Below are 18,291 nucleotides of genomic sequence, written 5' to 3' on the forward strand. Positions count from 1 at the left end.
ACAGGTTTTGGGGTTTTGCTTGTTTACTTTTTGGAAAAACAACAAAAATACACCATAAAGAATGGAAATTCTCTCAATCTGTGCTGAGAAAATTAGACATCTAAGGGTAAAGGAATGAAACTTTATTCCTATCTCTCACCACATTAAAAGCTCAAGTGAAAATAGTTAAAAGGCCAAAATGTAGTATCTGAAAGATGAAAGAAAATAAAAACCTAAAATAAAAGGATACAGAGAAGATTCTTCAGGACAAGTGTTGAGGTGAGTAGCTTTAGGATGTGAACTTGAAAGTATCAGCAACAAAGGCAAAACTATGATGAAGTTAAAAATAAACACAGCATATATGTGTTACACACACACATGAAGGCACCCACACATGCACACAACAAAAAAATTATAAAATAAGCTAACACTACCTATGTAACAAAGGAACCAGTCAGGAGTATACACATAACTCACAGAATGGATGAACATGTTTTTCAAGCATTCATCCAGTAGCTAGTAATCAATATAAGTTATAAGAAACTCAAACATGGCAGCAGTCAAAACATTAAACCATCTTAACTTTAAAACTGGCAAAAGAACTGAGCAACAACCACACAACAGTCATAATCCACTAACAAAAAATGAAAAAAAAAATGTTCAACCTTGGAAGCAACCCGGCAACAGGTTCAGCACTGTACCAAGCAATCAGCATATCCAATCAGAATGACCATTACAAAAATAGAAACAAGTAACAACAAATACTGGTGGAGAGTATTTTTTTCCCTTTACTACTCCCAGTAGTAAAAAGTAGTAAAACTCTCAGGAAAACAGTACACTAGATTCTATTTAAAAAAAAAAAACAAAAAACTAGAAAGCAAACATCTATGTGATCTAGTATCCTACTAAAGGGGAATATCCATAGGAAATGAAGATCAATATGTTGAAGAGACTCAACTTTCACATTTATTGTCTCACTATTTAGAGTAAACCTGTTACAGAATCAACTTGGATATCCATGACAGATGAGTAGATAATGAAACTGGTATGTGTGTTAAGAAATATTAGTCCTATTAGTCCTCCCCAAACAAGAATTCAATTCTGTCATTTGCAGCACTATGGATTTACCTGAAGGATATAAGTTGCATGAAGAATAATAAATGCCACAGCTAATTTATTTGCAGATTCTAAAAAGATGATATTAAAGAACTATAAAACTGAATAGTCATCAAAGCCTGGGAATAGTAGGTGAAAAGGAAGACAGGAAGAGAATGTTTGACATATATAGAAGACCAGTTAGGTAGAATAAATCATTTGTAATGTACCACAGCATGGCAGGGTAACTGTGGCTGAAAACAGATTTGAACTAGTATTTCAAAATACTTAAATGAAAGGAATTTGCATGCTCTCAACAAAGAGAAATGATTAAAAACTGTATTAACTGACAGACCCCTTGTGCTACGGTGATGCCATATCATTGTATTTTATGTCTTATAACATGTGTAATTATTGTATTTCAACAAAAATAGAGCATTTTGAAAACTTTCAACAAAAAAGAATGCATCAATCACTTCATATATGGATTGTCAAGAGTAGAGATGATTTTACTTAATTCAGAAATAAAGATTAAGGATTTGGTATATCAAACATAGAGCATAGTTTTCATTTAATTTCATTTTTAATCTAGTAGTAGTTGCCAAATATTCCACAAAGGGAAACACAAATACAAAAGCATAGACTAACACATTCCTAATGTAGTTGCAGACAGTCCTAATTATTAATTCTCATTATCAAACTACTACTATTCTCAGTAGGTCTGCTTAAGCAAATACAGTTGAATGGTAGCCTGAAGTATAACTTATTTTTTCCATAATGGGTTTACTTTTTAAATAATTCAATTAATAAAATTTAGCATTCCTTCTCAAACTGCTGGCCAAGTATCTGCTGCTTTATAAAGCAGCCACCACATTGGTGAATCTTACTGTAGGACCTTAAGGAATGATAGATGAAAGTTGTTTAAATTCTTCATTTTCAAAGGGGATGGAATTGAAATAAGCAGTCAGTTTCTCACAAAATTTAAATCTATGTTCTTATAAAGAAACAATAAAGTTATGCATTAAATTTTTACTCTGGACCACTGTACAGTTTTACATATTTTATTAAATTTTGGAATTTCTTATCAGTCCAATAAATATTTGTTACTTCAGAGTACCATAGCAAGTCATTTATAAAAAATGATAAAGATTATTATTAGAATCATAGTAAGTGCATTAAATTATCAAAACTTTAATATTATACAAACTTATCCTTAAATTAAAAAACAATACTCAGGATAACATTAATGCAAGGTTCACAGAAAACAGAAATTTCATTTAGATGTATTTAGCGGGAAAAGCCCTTATTGGAAGGTATCAGAAATTACCACACTGTGTAATAATGGTCTACAACAGCCAGCTGCTTTCATAGCATTTTTGATCTTACTTGCAAATGTCACTGGAACATCCTCTGGATTCACTTTCTTACTGATAGATATGAGTCTATACCCAATAAAACATAGAGCTTTAGGGGCCTATGTTTTCATTGTTAACATTTCTGTTGTTACTACTGTTAAAGTGGAGCCAGTCCTTCCTAGGGTTTGCTTGTGAAATGTCCCATGTAGACACTTCTGTGTTTGAACTTGTGGTCTCTAGCAGGTGATGCTCTCTTGGGAAGTCGGTGGTCTAGCTTTGGGGAGGGGGGCCTAGCTCCAGGAAGCAGTTTGTAAGCCTGTGTTGGAGGTGGGGTGACCAGTACAGTGTAAGCAGCCACATGCTGACACCAACTACTCTTGCTACCATGCTTTCCCTGTTCTCACAAAGTGTGAGCCGAAGCAAACCTTCCTTAGGTTACTTTTTGTGGGTCACTTGGTAGCAGTGACAGCAGAGTAGCTAACACAGTCCTTTAGACAGGAGTGTGCCCATCCCTCATTGGTCCATGTCTTGCTCTGACCTCACAAGGAGTCATTGTGAGGAATGACTGACACCTGTGCATATAACACACTGCCTAGGCCTGGGTTTTGTCCTTCTAGTACAGAGAGCTGTTGGGTAGTGAGTGATCTGTGGGACTTGGATGGTGGTGACAGTTTTGGACCTGGATATCGGTGAAGTTTTGGACTCGGATGCTGGTGACTTGTTTTACTTGACAGAGTGAGTTTTTCTCTCACTTTGCTGGTTGTGCTTTGGGGGTATTGGTTTTCATTTTTCGTTTTATTTTATGTAATTTATGTTTCTGGTTTTAGATGTTAATTTTTACATTTTTAAAATTTTCTGTGTTAACTATCCTCCATTTTTCTTTCTCTAACTACTCATTTTCTTTGTTTCTTGTTACTTTTTAAAGATTTTTGTTTTAGTAACTATTAAGCATATAAAGTAAAAAACTTCAGTGTAACATTTCTGTATCTGTACATAATGTACTTTGGTAATATTCACCTACTCTATATACTTACCCCCTCCTCTTTCCCCTTCACATCCCTAATCATTCCCTTTTACTATCAGGTCCACTCCCCAACCTGACATCCAAGATTTGAAAAAAATGTCTTTGTGGGACTGGCTTGTTATACACAACATGGTTTCCAGGTCTATGCGTTGTCCCTGAAAAATGACAATTTCACTCTTTTCAGCTGAGTATTTGATTCTTGCCCTTCTGTTTCTGCACAACATTGCTATTCAGTTGGCATATGTTACAGCCCTTACATGACTGGGTGAACCCATCTTCATCATCAAGTATGGTCCTTTTAAGTGCTGTTGAATTTCGTGTGAACTATTAAGTACTCTTCCTAAGGACTGTTGCATCCGTGTTCACCAAGGATGTTGATTATACCTTTTTCTTGTTACCTTATCCACCTGGTTTTGGTACCTGAGTAATACACGCTCCTAGGATGAGTCTGGAAGCATCCTAACCCTTTTCATTTCATGCAATCGTCTGAGAAGCACTGGTATCTTGGTGATATTTTATGTATGCTCTAACAAAGCTTTCCTGAAGATCATTAAGACAAAAAACCTAGCCACTAGAGAGACTTCTTACCTCTAGCCATCCTCAGAATGAAAGTGTACAAGAGTCTGTCTCCAGGAATCCTCAGACTGAATACAATGAGCTCCTGTCTCCTCCCACCCTATATTCCTTTCTCTGCCCAGCCATATCCCTATAGGTCTCCACCTTCCTAGTGCTGAGGTTAAAGGTATGAGCCATCACCAGCTGGCTCTGTTTTTCTTTTAGACTGGATTAATCTCATGTTGTCCAGGGTGGTCTTGAACTTAGAGAAATCCATCTGCCTCTGCCTCCTGAGTGCTGGGATTGAAGGTGTGAGCCATCAACACCTGGCCTCTATGGCTAACTAGTGGCTTAGCTCTGCACTCTGATCTTCAGAGGTCTGATAGAAATCACCAATGAGTTTGTCTAGTCCTGAAGGTTTTTCTGTTGTTCTTTTTTGTTTTTGTTTTTTTTTGTTTTTGTTTTGTAAAGAGATTATTTTAAGTTACTATTTCAATTTTGTTGCTTTTCTTTCTGTTTTAAATTAGTTCTTTGAGAATTTCATACAATATATTTTGGTCATGTTTATCCCTTTCTCCAATTTCTCTCAAATCTTCCATACTCTCTTTCCTACCACCCATATTTGTGTCTTTTTGTTTTGTTTTCCACCATCAAGTACAGTCTCTGTTGTCCTTATACTCTTGGATATATGGCCTTCCACTGAAGTGTGGTAGGTCCCACCTACCAGGGGCCACACCCTTAAAAAGTTTTCTCCCTCTCCCGGAATCTATCAGTTGTCAATAGCTCATCAGGAGTGTGACTTCTTGTCCAACCTCCCCTCTTCATGCTGAGACTTTTGTCTGGAGTGAGCTTAAGCAGGTCACAGTGCTGTAAATTCAGATGAGCAACTGCCCTGCTTTGTCCAGAAAACAGTTTGTATTGTCATCCACTGCCTCTGACTCTGACAGTCTTTCAGTTTAGGTGTTTTATATCTTCTCAGTTGAGTTTTGGTAGCTAATGTGTGTCTAGAAGTTTATTCTAGATTATTCCAATTCACTGGAACATTTTAAAAACATTCCCTAGTGATTGTCTAGATGTCTGGATTTCAGTTGTATCTCTGGTAATCGAATGTTATTTTGTCTCCCATATTATTAACTTGTATCTTAAAGTTTTCTATTAGTTTCTTATTTTGTCTCTAATATTGTTAAATTGTATCTTCAATTTTTCTATTAGCTATTTTGGTTAAGATCACATCAATTATATTTATTCTTAAAATAATCAAGTCTTTGTTACATTGGTATTTGTAATTTAGTTTCCATTTCACCAATTTCTGCTCTGGACTTGAGCATTTCTTCTATTTCTTTTGGGTTTGGCTTGTTCTTGTTGTCCTATGACCATGACATGCATCATTAGGTTATTTTGGACATCCATCTTTTTTTTAACCGCAGGAATTTATAGCTATAAATGTTTTTCCTAGATCTGCTTTAATTAATTTTTATCTTGCATCACTAGTTGGTGTTGGTACGAGCCTTTATATCAACAAAGAGGAAGAAGTGGGAAATGGCTCAAGGCAACATCCTACAGTACAACTCCTCTGACGAAGAGGCTCTAACAGAGCACTATGAAATCCTAAAGACCCTTGGTCGGGGAGCATTTGGAGAAGTAAAATTGGCTAGCCATCTACTCACCCAGACAAGGGTAGCAGTAAAAGTTCTTCCAAAAGGCACAAAGAATAGCCTCATCAAATCAGAAATTGAAATAATGAAATCTCTAGACCATCCCAATATCATTAAACTTCTGCACATAATCGACACCACAAATACCACGTACATAGTGATGGACTATGCCATAGGCGGAGAGCTGATGGACAGGATTGTGGAGTTTGGCTACCTACAGGAGGAGGAGTCCCGTAAGGTATTTAAACAGATGGTATGTGCCCTTCAGTATTGTCACATGAAAGGGATTGTTCACAGGGATCTAAAGCCTGAAAATATTTTAGTGGACGGCAAAGGAAATATAAAACTCAGTGATTTTGGACTGAGCACCAAGCTTACCCTGGGGCAGAAGCTAGCACATTTCTGTGGGACCGTTCCTTATTGTGCCCCAGAAGTCTTTAAAGGTGGAGGCTACGATGGCCGAGCAACCGACATCTGGAGTTTGGGGGTTGTACTCTACTTTATGTCTACAGGGTGCCTCCCTTTCAAGGGAACTGCCTTTGTAGGAATAAAGGAGCAGATCTTGGTGGGAAAGTACTCTGTTGAATTCAAGCTGTCGCCAGAGCTTTGGGATCTTATTGCTAAGTTGTTAACTATAAATCCTGGAGAAAGACCAACAATAGATGATGTTGTGGGCTTTCAATGGCTGAAGCATGGCAATGAAGGTTCTCCCAATCCCTTTAGAGAGAACGATGAGGACAGCTACCCAGACCCCACTGTGATGGCCATCATGGGTGTCATGGGTTATAAGCAAGGACAGATCCTGGAAGCTTTACACGAGAAGAAGTTTGATCAAGTGATGGCCACCTACTTGATTCTTAGGCAGCAGTCACCCTGGGAAGACATTACAAAAGATCTTCAGCCCAAGCAGTCTGCTGGAACCTTGAACCTTACAGGCCCTCCCACAACACCTGAAGTGACTATCAAGAGGGGATCTAGTGTCTCTATCCTTTCCACTTCTTCCAGTTTGCACACTCTAACTGAGAGTCCCGAGAATGACAAAAAGGGGAGAACGAGGTACAGTAGGCCTCCCACCCTGAACTGCCCTGACAAGAAAACAGCCCCCATTCACAGAATCTGCCCCCAGTGTGTGCATGAGGCTAATTTCACGAACAGCACCTCGGGGGATTCAGAGAGCACTATTAACACCTCCGATGAAATATGTACCATAGTGTCTTGCCCCCAGTGTGTACATGAGGCTAATTTCTCGAACAGCACCTCGGGGGATTCAGAGAGCACTGTTAACACCTCCGATGAAATATGTACCACAGTGTCCTGCCCCCAGTGTGTACATGAGGCTAATTTCACGAACAGCACCTCGGGGGATTCAGAGAGCACTATTAACACCTCCGATGAAATATGTACCACAGTGTCCTGCCCCCAGTGTGTACATGAGGCTAATTTCTCGAACAGCACCTCGGGGGATTCAGAGAGCACTGTTAACACCTCCGATGAAATATGTACCACAGTGTCCTGCCCCCAGTGTGTACATGAGGCTAATTTCACGAACAGCACCTCGGGGGATTCAGAGAGCACTGTTAACACCTCCGATGAAATATGTACCACAGTGTCCTGCCCCCAGTGTGTACATGAGGCTAATTTCACGAACAGCACCTCGGGGGATTCAGAGAGCACTATTAACACCTCCGATGAAATATGTACCACAGTGTCCTGCCCCCAGTGTGTACATGAGGCTAATATCCCGAACAGCACCTCGGGGGATTCAGAGAGCACTGTTAACAGTTCCGATGAAATATGTACCACAGTGTCCTGCCCCCAGTGTGTACATGAGGCTAATTTCCCGAACAGCACCTCGGGGGATTCAGAGAGCACTATTAACACCTCCGATGAAATATGTACCACAGTGTCCTGCCCCCAGTGTGTACATGAGGCTAATTTCACGAAGAGCACCTCGGGGGATTCAGAGAGCACTGTTAACACCTCCGATGAAATATGTACCACAGTGTCCTGCCCCCAGTGTGTACATGAGGCTAATTTCACGAACAGCACCTCGGGGGATTCAGAGAGCACTATTAACACCTCCGATGAAATATGTACCACAGTGTCCTGCCCCCAGTGTGTACATGAGGCTAATTTCACGAACAGCACCTCGGGGGATTCAGAGAGCACTATTAACACCTCCGATGAAATATGTACCACAGTGTCTTCAGCACTGGAAACTTATTCCAGTAAGTTATCCTGGAATGTGTCCGAAGCTGGCCCTAACAAATCAAAGAGCAAGGCGTCCTCACAGGATGTTTTATCTCATCACACCACTATGGAGGAAGTTCAGTGCAGAGACGTCAACATACAAGGTGAAATTATCGGTTCATCTCTCCCACAAACCTCACCTCAGGAGGACCTCAGAGGACAGCCCCACAGCATGTCTACTGCTGGTCAGAGAGATGAAAGGAGCAGCTCATCTCTCCTACAAACTGCACCTCAGGAGGACCTCAGAGGACAGCCCCACAGCATGTCTACTGCTGGTCGGAGAGGTGAAAGGAGCAGCTCATCTCTCCTACAAACTGCACCTCAGGAGGACCTCAGAGGACAGCCCCTCAGTGTTGCTACAGCTGCTTCAAAGAACAACATGACCTCACAAGATAGATCAACTCCATTCTCCAGCAAGGAGGCCCAGGATGAGGGTCCGATTGTACAAGAAAAAGACCTCAGCCCATCCTCCCCAGAAACATCCCAGGGACACCTCAGTGGCCGGAGACAGACTGCACCCAGAGCCCCCTTTAGAAAGCGGGCTTGGAGGAGCCTACAGAGCAGGATTATAAAAGGCCTGAGAAGTTTATGCTGCTGCATACCAACAGAAAAGAGGGAGCGCCTAGGCTGTAACAAAATCCTGCCTGTGACCTTAGAGGACCATGGAGGGAGCCAAGGTAACAGGTAGGTGGAGAGGCTCCAATGCACTTTTCTATCTAGGCCTTTTTTAAAATCTGGTTCATTTCTTTAAAGAAAAAAAACTATTTATTTACTATATGTGTGTGGAAGTTAACTTGCAGGAATCAGTTCTGTCTTTATACCATGTGGGTCCTAGGGAATGAATTGAGGTCCCCAGGCTTGGGGTCAAGTGCCTTTACTCACTAAGCTGTTTCCTGGACTAAATGATATGCTTTTAAATAAACAGATTATAGACATGCCCATTTTGGGAGTTCACACCAGAAAGCAAATCCCACAGTATCCTTCCTGAGAAACTTGACCTAGACGCAGATAGATAGCAGAGGATAGTGGCCCGAGGCTGGGCAAGGGTGAGGAGAAGGGTGGGTAAAGAGCACTAGGACAGGCACTCAGGAGGAATCAGACTGAGGGCCCTGCACTGCGCAGGGCCAGCACAGCCAAGCAGAAGACCTGCATGATCTCCTAAGAGGGCCCTTTTTTGTGTCTGTTTCAAGTGCTGTTGGAGGCACTGTGCTCCCCCAAAGCTGAAACCAGAGAGTGAAGAGCAGCATGCTGAGGATGCACAGGGCCGCTGGAGAGAGCCAGGTAGGAAGTTCAGATGGCTGTGTACCATGGGAAGCTGTGTTCATATCACAGGCTGAAACTAGGAGCAAAGTGTTCCTGTGTCTGCAGATGATGACTGGGGAGGAGGGGGCATGGCACACCCTTCTCACATCACCTGGACCCTGAGGACTGAGAAAGGATTCTGGGAGGCAGGTCTGACAGACTCATGATCCTCCTGACTCTCCCTTGTAGGTAGGTTCATGATGGCTGGTGGTGCCACAATTGTGCCAGTAAAGTGAAGCACTCCGTGGGACCCGAGATCCTTTAAACAAGGATCCATGGAGTGCTGTGATCATTAGGAAAACAGGCCTCAGAGGACCTTCCACGCACAGTGTGATCGTCATTCCAGCTACCTGTCGCCAGGTGTACCATGAGCCATTAGAAGAGAGAGCGGCACCGGAAGCAGAGGAGGACCCCAGAGGGCCTGCCCAGTTTGTATGTGTTCAAGATGAGTATTGCTGACCAGGTTGGAGCCAGGGAGTGTCCATCTTGTGCTCATTTGGGAAGGTAGAGTGTGTGGGAACAGGTGAGTCCATTAGTTATGGTGCAGCTCTCAGCACCATCCTGAACTACTAGACAGCTTGCTTCCCGTCCCCACCAGATCCAGACACCTTCATAACTCACCCCAGCACTATTACTGCTGAACTGCTTGTTGCTTTGCAACCTGAGTCATATGGATGCACTCTTCTGTACTCTGTATCTGGACAGACAGGGACACACACACACACACACACACACACACACACACACACACACACGTTTCTCCCAATGTACCTCGTGCACAGTTGACACTAGTGAAGTTTGCTTGAACTGGAGAGGACTCCCATTCCAAGAAAGGTAATTTCATATTCCATGTGATTTCCCTTCTGGAAATGTCTCAAAATTCCTCTAACTCAGCTTGTTCCTGTCTCCACCCCTAATGCAATCACTTAACCACCCTGCTCTACTGCTTCGCAGGAGCCACGTGAAGCCAACACATGGCATGGTGCACATTTTCCCCCAGGGCATCCGGTCCTGTGCAAGGGAAGGCCCACCAGCTGTGCTTTGAGTGGAAGCAAGGTGAAGTCTGGAGTGTTTGACAGTTGGATTCAGAGATGGAGCTGGTTCCAAGCATGATCGTGGATAGAATCTGTTGATGGAAAAACAATGGCAACCCCCGGCCTGACAGTGTGGGTGTTCCTCTGGGTGGCTCATGGTCTCCTGCCATATTTCCACCTCCTAAGATAACTCAGAGACACTTAAAGGGATTTAAGGGGTCAGATTCACACCCCTCCTTAGGCCCACACTGTAGTACACCCCAAACCACACTTTAGTACACCCCAAGACCACACTCTACTACACCCCAAGATACTACTTTCAACAGTATCTCACACAAAGATCCCAGCTGTTTTCTTTCTGACATCCTGTAGGGACATGGCTGGTGCTGAAGCTTTGTGTCTCCAGGCAGCAGGCTGGGAAAGACTTTGGCTGCCTGTATGACCCTATGCTGGGGCTACCAAGGAGACTCCTGGGACTACACTCAGCAAGGGACATTTTCAACTGGATGGTGCTTAGAGCAGGAGATGCCACTCAAGCCCTAACACACTGGATGGAAGGGGGAACACAGAGGTGATACTTCTCTGCTCAGGCCATGGGGAAGTTATGATTGGTTACAGGGTGATGGACACGTGAACATTTGGTCATCTTCACAAAATGCCTTGTTATCAGGTCTCCTTGATGGAAGAGGCTTCTGATTGACAGAGAATTTGGGCCAGAGGCTTACAAGCAGATGGACTAAGAGCAACAAAAGAAAATGTCTACTGATCCAGGTAACACCCAGGCCCTTGTACTAACTCCTTGTTTTGGTGGAACAGTGTCTGAGGCAGCTTGGAGACTTACCTCACTGAGGGTAATGCCTCTCTGTCCTGGCAGGAGCCATGTGAGGGTGAGGTGCTGCTCAAGTCCCCTCCATCTACTCTATGGAGTCAGCTGTTGTTACTGTTTTCTCGGTCACCTAGGCAGGGACACCACTTCTCCATCAGAAGTACTGCCGGCTGCAAGGGACAGACATAGAGAACACTGACAGTAATTTGAGGGCTTTTTAGAGTGGGTCCCCTTTTAGAGAGTGACATCAACCAATACCTAGAGAACTGAACCATGAAGACAGTCTCTAAGGAAAGGTCCTAGATAGTGAGAGCTGAGGGACTGATGACTTTATGCCTTGTGTATCCAGGTGAAGATCAGCCATCGAGGATATGCTCAGAGAGCTGGGCATAAGATTGCTCTGCAGAAGTGTTACCAAGAAAGACAGGCACCGGACAAAAAGATATACGGCACAAATATCTGAATAAAGAGATTGTTTTCTTGCTACAATAAATTCCTTTGTATATTTGAACCACATGCTCTGGTGTCCTGATTTATATCTATATAAACATTCTGATAGTGAATTGGTCAGCATGTCTGTCTTCTGAGTGCACCCTTTCTCCCTGTGGTGAGAGCAACCCTCATTCTCCATGATGTACTTTGGTCTTCATTCTGTGCATTAGATCTCTGCCCTCTTCCTCCTACATACTGCCTAGTCTGCATCCTGGAAACATCTCTCCATCCCGCTATTATCACTAATGGAGAATTTTGTTTTAGGCTCCACATATGAAGTATTTCTCTCTTTTAAGGATAATTTTTCTTACCATAATGTCTTTCAGGTGGACTCAAGTTGACCACAAGTCTCAGTATCCATCTCCCCTTTCTTTTTCTGAGACAAGGTCTGGCTATGTAGCCTAGGTTGACCCACAATTCCTGATACTCCCGTTCAGAATCCTGGGTACTGGGGTGACAGGTTTGTACCTCCTGAATTATAAGGCCTAATCACATTCTTCTTAGACAGACATGTGGATGTAGGCTAGACACATTGTTAAAGGATTAGGTTTTGATTCATTTTGAAATACTTCCATCTTTCTCTGCAGTTGTCCTATCTCAGCATCATCAAAAAATCCTTATATTTGGGTGTGGAAATGCTCACAACGGCCCTGACTCCTAATCACAAGGCACTGCCTTTGTGTAGCCTGTAACCTGGTTCCCTCCTCAACTTGTATTTCTGCCCTGCCATTCACATCCTGTTGAGGGGGCAGAGTTTTCTTCAAGGGACAAGGACCTGTGAACTAGAGACTGAGAGGTTTCCAAAATGACAGAAGTCCTGGCCCCCTGCAACCAAATCACTGTCAGAAGAAACTCAAAAAGCAGCTCACTTCTCTTCCTGTGGAGACACAGACAGCATGGGCCATCTGGCAGGTCTGGTTTTGTTTTCATGAGGGGTCCTGTACTGTGCTGTATCAGTTCACCCCTTGCTGCACGCTGGTTAACTCCATAGCCTGGTTGTCAGGAACAGGTCTTGGGTACATGGGGCAGTACAGAGGACTCTTTGGCATCCTGACCTCCTTTCCTTTGTTATGTCCAGAATGTTGAGATGACTGGATCACAGGGCAGACATGATTTCAGACTTTGAGAAATCTCCACACTGTGTCTCAGGATGATTGAATCAATGTTTGCTCTGCCAACAATGTCCAAGGGTGTTTAATTCACACAAAGGCAAATTTTTTTTTGTCATTTGACAATATCCAGACTAGTTCATATGGTGACATTTATGACAACTCATTTATCAATGGTTGGCCATATCTCCTGGATGAATGGAGTTTAATTCACAAAGTTCTAACCTATGTCTCTTCCTTGGAGAGTTTTCCCTACTTTTCCAATAGTAATTCCAGAGTATCAGGTCTTACATGAAGGCAGCTGATCCATTTGGAATTGATTTTTATGCAGGCAGAGAGATAAAGATCTAGTTCACTCTTCCACATCAAATGCCCAGTTATTTATAGCACCATTAGAGGTCTACATAGAAAGCTGCAGGCCAATCTGTGATAAGTAGGGAGACTATATCTATAAATAATTAGATAGATAGATAGATAGATAGATAGATAGATAGATAGACAGACAGACAGATAGATATACAGACAGACAGACAAGTGAAAGAAAATGCAAAAGGTAGATACAGGAATTTTCCCAGGTGCCTGCTCAGAGATGATTCCTTCCAGAGTCAAGGGGAAGACACTATGTCCACCATGGAGTTATCTGAAGGAAAAGAATCTATTTACAACGTGCTCTTTTGTCCATTCACTTTATTTATCTAAGACAAAATTCTGTCTATACAGCTTCAGTTCTGTCCTGAACTCTCTGTCCCTTCTTTTTCTGTCCTCTCATAGTTTTAGTAAGGATAGATGTCCAATTCCCGGCACCCACACAAGGTGACTCACAGACAACTGGTGTAATTTCAGCTCCGTGTGTTCAACACCTCTGGTCTCCATAGGTGCCTTCATTCACATGTACACACCCACTAGACACACATGTAAGTGTAAGGGAGGGAACAGTAAAACCCTGAACAAGGCCACTTCCCAGGTGGAAAGGTGGTTTCTTTCGGGACTTCAAAGCTGCCATGGGTACTTCTTGGGGACAAAAAGAAGCAAAAATCATTTGGAGGAGTCCAAAGCTGACATGACTACCCCTTGGGAGGCCGAGGACAGCAGAATGGTAAGGAAAGTCATGCCAATTTTAAAGAAGTGGGGGAAGTATGCAGCCCAAAAGAGCCTGGTGAGGAGGTTTGAGAGTCACCAGAGACCAGCAGCCAGCATGGAACTTTGGTATGTCATGGGTATGTGCTAATAGGGACCTAGATTCCTCATTTGCTGAGGTAGGGAGAGATAGCTCTTTTTACCAGACAGATACCCATTTCACAGGTTTCCCAGGAGTGCTTAGTGTATACCTCAGTAATCCTCTGTTGAACCTGTCAAGAGTCTAGGCAGAGCTGAGCCCAGACTGTCATTTAGGACATTGTCAGTGGCACTGCAATTGGAGGCAGGTTAGGACTTAACATTCCAACATTTTGCTGATGATAGGGGCTGATTGTAATTATCATCTGACCATCTGGGGGTAGTGAAGGGCGAGGGGCGAGGGAAAGAGAGCTTGGGTGAGTGGGAGATCCCAGCTGGATCAACAACAGAGAGGGAGAACAAGGAATAGGAGACCATGGTAAATGAAGACCACATGAGAATAGGAAGAAACAAAGTGCTAGAGAGGCCCACAGAAATCCACAAAGATACCCCCACAACAGACTGCTGGCAATGGTCGAGACAGTCCGAACTGACCTACTCTGGTGATGGGATGGCCAAACACCCTAATTGTCGTGCTAGAAACCTCATCCAACTACTGAGGGATCTGGATGCAGAGATCCATGACTAGGCCCCAGGTGGATCTCTGGGAGTCCAATTAGCGAGAATGAGGAGGGTTTATATGAGAGAATTGTTGAGACCAAGGTCGGATAAAGCACAGAGACAAATAGCCAAACAAACGGAAACACATGAAATATGAACCAATGGCTGAGGGGTCACCAACTGGATCAGGTCCTCTGAGTGGGTGAGACAGTTGATTGGCCTGATCTGTTTGGGAGGCATCCAGGCAGTGGCACCGGGTCCTGTGCTCATTGCATGAGTCGGCTGTTTGAAACCTGGGGCCTATGCAGGGTCCCTTGGCTCGGCCTGGGAGGAGGGGACTGGACCTACCTGGACTGAGTCCACCAAGTTGATCTCAGTCTGTGGGGAAGGCTTTGCCCTGGAGGAGATTGGAATGGGGGGCGGGCTAGGGGGAAGGTGAGGGGGGCAGGAGGGGGGAGAACAAGGGAATCCGTGGCTGATATGTAGAACTGAATTGTATTGCAAAATAAAAATTTAAAAAAAAAAAAAAAGAAAAGGAAAAAAAAAAAACAAAAACAAAGTACAAGATTAAATCAGAAATATGGGAGTGGTTACTTTCTCCCTATGAAATAAATGGCAAGTAAATTGAAGAAGTACTCAGAAGACTTCTTTAAATTTGGTAAATACATCATTAAACTGCTCTATTATCATTTTTTATTATTATTATTAAAATTATGCATGTATATTATATAAAAAAAATACTATTCTGGATTTTACTCTGTCTTTGAGGGTGTATAGGGTACTTTGGTGGTAGCATGATTTAATAAATAATAATATGGCAACATTAAAAAAAAAACTGTCTTAAATACTTGCTTTCTCTCTAAATTTTTGTCTTCAAATGCCAATATGACATAAACCTATTAACTATATAAAAGAATGGTCCCTAGTCTTCATCTTCATCTCAATATTTTCAAGTAAACTGACACTACTTTAAGGCCACTATGGATAAGAACTGCTACCAGACAATGCCATAAGCATGGTCCAGGCTTGAAGAAGTTTAGAGGCCACCTAAGTACAAATGTTGAAAATCTAAGCAACTTTTCAGAAAGTTAGACAAGAATCAAAGAAATTCAGCAATGTAAGCTGCCATCTGTGATATATACGGACAATGAGGTCTAGAATGATGTGGGAACATAAGAATGCACTGTGGGGGTTACCTAGAGTATGGGGTTCAGAACTCTGAGTAACACTTTTCGACTAGGCCTGAAGATAAGCTATTAATGGAGACTGAAGAGGAGGAGGAGACCTAACACCGGCTGAAACTATCCAATCAGACTCACTCAAATCACAGGGCTTCCCTGATGAAGATTAATAAACTTTATTAACAGTGCCAGGACCTGCATTCAAGCTACAACAGGTAAAGCAAGGAGAGCCCAGGATGTCCAGGCTATCCCTCTACCCACATTTCTCTCTTACTGGACTGGATTACCTGACCCAGGGCAAGTACGGTTCAAATAAGGCATATAGTGTTCCTCACACACCAGTAAGTATTTGGTCATAATATTCCCATTCTCTGTGCTAAAGAATTAAAGTGCTGTGTTTCTTCATTGAAATGTGCCTCATATATCAAAAAATAGGTTTGTTTACCATGAGCAATGCTCAATCAAACATCTAGAGCATAGCAGTCCATAAAAAAATTCCTCATGGAAAACATTGGTCTCTATTTACTAAAAGGTTTAATTCAGTCTATTTACAATGAAAAAAGACAGACCATCATCCCCCTTGCTTTCGACAGAAAAATTCTGATAATCAGAAGACAAACAGCCCACAGGCCAATTGCTTTAATCCTTCCCCCCAACAGGCAAAATATTACTATTTATACATGTTTTGTCATAAAGCATTTTTTATAAAAAATAATATCTAAAAGTGATCAAAGTTTCTATTGTCTTCTCTTTAAATTCACTGAGCACTCAAGAACACACGGGCAGAAGAAGCCCCTTATATCTATGAGTGCAAGGGGGGACACTATACAGGGGTCTGGCAAGAACAGTGATGAGCGATTACAAATTTAGAGCTATAACGCAACAGATGGAAATGACAACTTCATGCTACCTGCCCACAACAGCAGAAAGCCTTCAAAGATAATAATGTATGGTGGGTGTATGATGCCTTTTCCAACAACTCGGGTATAAAGGTTATTTTATCCCAAACTTAAAAAGATTTTAAACAAATATTTCCCTGAAGAATAATGGAATCCTGGGTACTCTACTTTAAAATATTGCCCCATATAACGACTGCCAGTCATCTCATTTCCAACAGCTAGGTAAAGAATGTACCTTTCTATGTAATTCAATTAGGAGTTTTCAGTTAGATATCAGAGGGGAATGCTCAAAGTTGAAATGTATAAACTAAGTCAAATTTATGTCTATTAATTTATGTGACTTGACAACTAGAGAAAATTGTTCCCTGATTCTTTCACTGTAGTGAAGGATTTTACTATGCAAAGTAATCTCCCAAAAATCCTGCAATATTCTAGTTAGATAAATATCTAACAGTAACTAATATGCTTCCTGTGATTCTATAAACACCGTGAAATAAATTATACATATGCATATATGTATGTATAATATACAGCACTTACTTTCATTAAAAGCATATTCAAAGCCTTCCAGTGTATCAGGAAAATCAAGAGGTGGTTCGTCCTTTTTCATGAGTTCATCCAAATCGATCCTAGACAGCAAATCTAGAAAAGAAGTGATAGAAACTTATATGAAACTTACTTAGATTCATTGTTCATAGAGACTACAACTGAAGACTGCATTTTAAATTGCTTTAAAGTATTCCTTTATTCTACTAGATTAGTTTTATGTTATTTTAACTGATAATGCTATTAAAATTTAAGTTCCAAAAATGGTATATTTTGATCTAACACAATATCAAAACAAGTACTTTCCAAATTATAATCCCTCAAGAAATCACAATGTGGACTCTCAAAATAATCTACTAAATGATTAACTTTTCCCCCTTCAAAACAGCTATTTGCTTGTACCTCATTAACCTTAGTCTACAGTTTCCAAGTTTCATAATGAATGTGAAATTTCAATGGCCACTAAATTTTACATATAAATGAGCTATGGTTTTCAAATAAAAGAACTCATTGTAAACGCAAAACTGATATCATTATATATTAATCCATTTTATGAGAAATATTAAAATGAGGCACGTTGACTAGAAATGCATGGTTGATACTAAAATTGTTTCTATTCTTTTCAATACTGAATTTCACAAATCAAGAAAGGTGACCAGGCAGGTGTGGTGGGGCATGCCTCTAATCCCTGCACTAGGAAGGTACTAGGGAGTCTGAGGCAAGCCTGGTCTGTATAGTGAGTTCTAGGCCAGCTAAGACTACTCAAGGAAACTTTTGTCTCAAATCAAACAAAACCAACAACAAAAAAGGCCCAAGAGCTGCTTTCTAAAATAAGCCAAATATTCAAACTTTGTGTCTGGAATCATTTTCTATTGATGGACAATCTGAAAGATGATACAGAGTGTCTGTGTCCCCTTAGCCCAATTTCCCCTAATGACAACATGTTACATCACCACAGTTCGTCTGTCCACCCAGAACACTGCACTAAAACTAAGTATTTTGTCAGAGATGACTACAGTCACTACCACATGTCAAGGAGAATATGACATGTATAAAACATCACTGATGATATGACTCTTCATCAGTTGGATGAGGTGCTGTTTGGCAGGCTTCTCCATTACAGTGTCAGTTTTTCCTTCACATGGCCCGTCTCTAGAAGTGACTGAGTCCCACCAACTTTTAGGTAAAAGCAAAGGAGTCATGTTCTATCTCC

The 18,291-nt window shown here is 41.7% G+C and overlaps 2 protein-coding genes and 1 long non-coding RNA gene across 5 annotated transcripts in view; 2 read left to right on the forward strand and 1 right to left on the reverse strand.

Moving 5' to 3' along the window:
- The window catches only part of LOC131907708 (low-density lipoprotein receptor-related protein 1B-like), a 439,135-nt gene extending 421,864 nt beyond the window's left edge, over window positions 1-17,271 (reverse strand). Inside the window, exon 1 of the mRNA XM_059258828.1 lies at window positions 17,073-17,271. Within this exon, the coding sequence (XP_059114811.1) occupies window positions 17,073-17,142 (70 nt within the window). The 5' untranslated portion in view covers window positions 17,143-17,271. The remainder of the gene's footprint in view (window positions 1-17,072) is intronic.
- Window positions 5,824-9,684, forward strand: LOC131909727 (sperm motility kinase X-like). Its single transcript, XM_059261534.1, has 4 exons — window positions 5,824-7,148; window positions 7,842-8,597; window positions 9,104-9,194; window positions 9,562-9,684. The coding sequence occupies exons 1-3, from the start codon at window positions 5,824-5,826 to the stop codon at window positions 9,135-9,137; spliced, it is 2,115 nt and encodes a 704-aa protein (XP_059117517.1). The 3' UTR covers window positions 9,138-9,194; window positions 9,562-9,684.
- LOC131909093 (uncharacterized) lies at window positions 9,683-11,528 on the forward strand. 3 transcript variants are annotated; one of them, XR_009378742.1, is made up of 5 exons: window positions 9,683-9,738; window positions 10,170-10,381; window positions 10,622-10,820; window positions 10,920-11,020; window positions 11,425-11,528. It is a non-coding gene; the product is annotated as an uncharacterized LOC131909093 (long non-coding RNA). The 3 variants fall into 3 exon arrangements; XR_009378740.1 differs by having other exon boundaries at window positions 9,693-10,381; XR_009378741.1 differs by lacking the exon at window positions 10,622-10,820 and having other exon boundaries at window positions 9,693-10,381.
- Window positions 17,272-18,291: the final 1,020 nt, after the last annotated feature.

This window comes from Peromyscus eremicus, chromosome 4 (assembly GCF_949786415.1).
Source record: "Peromyscus eremicus chromosome 4, PerEre_H2_v1, whole genome shotgun sequence".
NCBI lineage: Eukaryota > Metazoa > Chordata > Mammalia > Rodentia > Cricetidae > Peromyscus > Peromyscus eremicus.

What these genes read in the sequence shown, in the direction of transcription:
- LOC131909727 (XM_059261534.1), top strand. Translation starts at nt 5,824, where the DNA reads ATGGACTATGCCATAGGCGGAGAGCTGATGGACAGGATTGTGGAGTTT. An exon ending in TCAGAGAGCACTGTTAACAC is followed by an intron (nt 7,149 to 7,841) that starts CTCCGATGAAAT and finishes CACTATTAACAC; the next exon opens with CTCCGATGAAATATGTACCA. An exon ending in GGAGGGAGCCAAGGTAACAG is followed by an intron (nt 8,598 to 9,103) that starts GTAGGTGGAGAG and finishes GTCTGTTTCAAG; the next exon opens with TGCTGTTGGAGGCACTGTGC.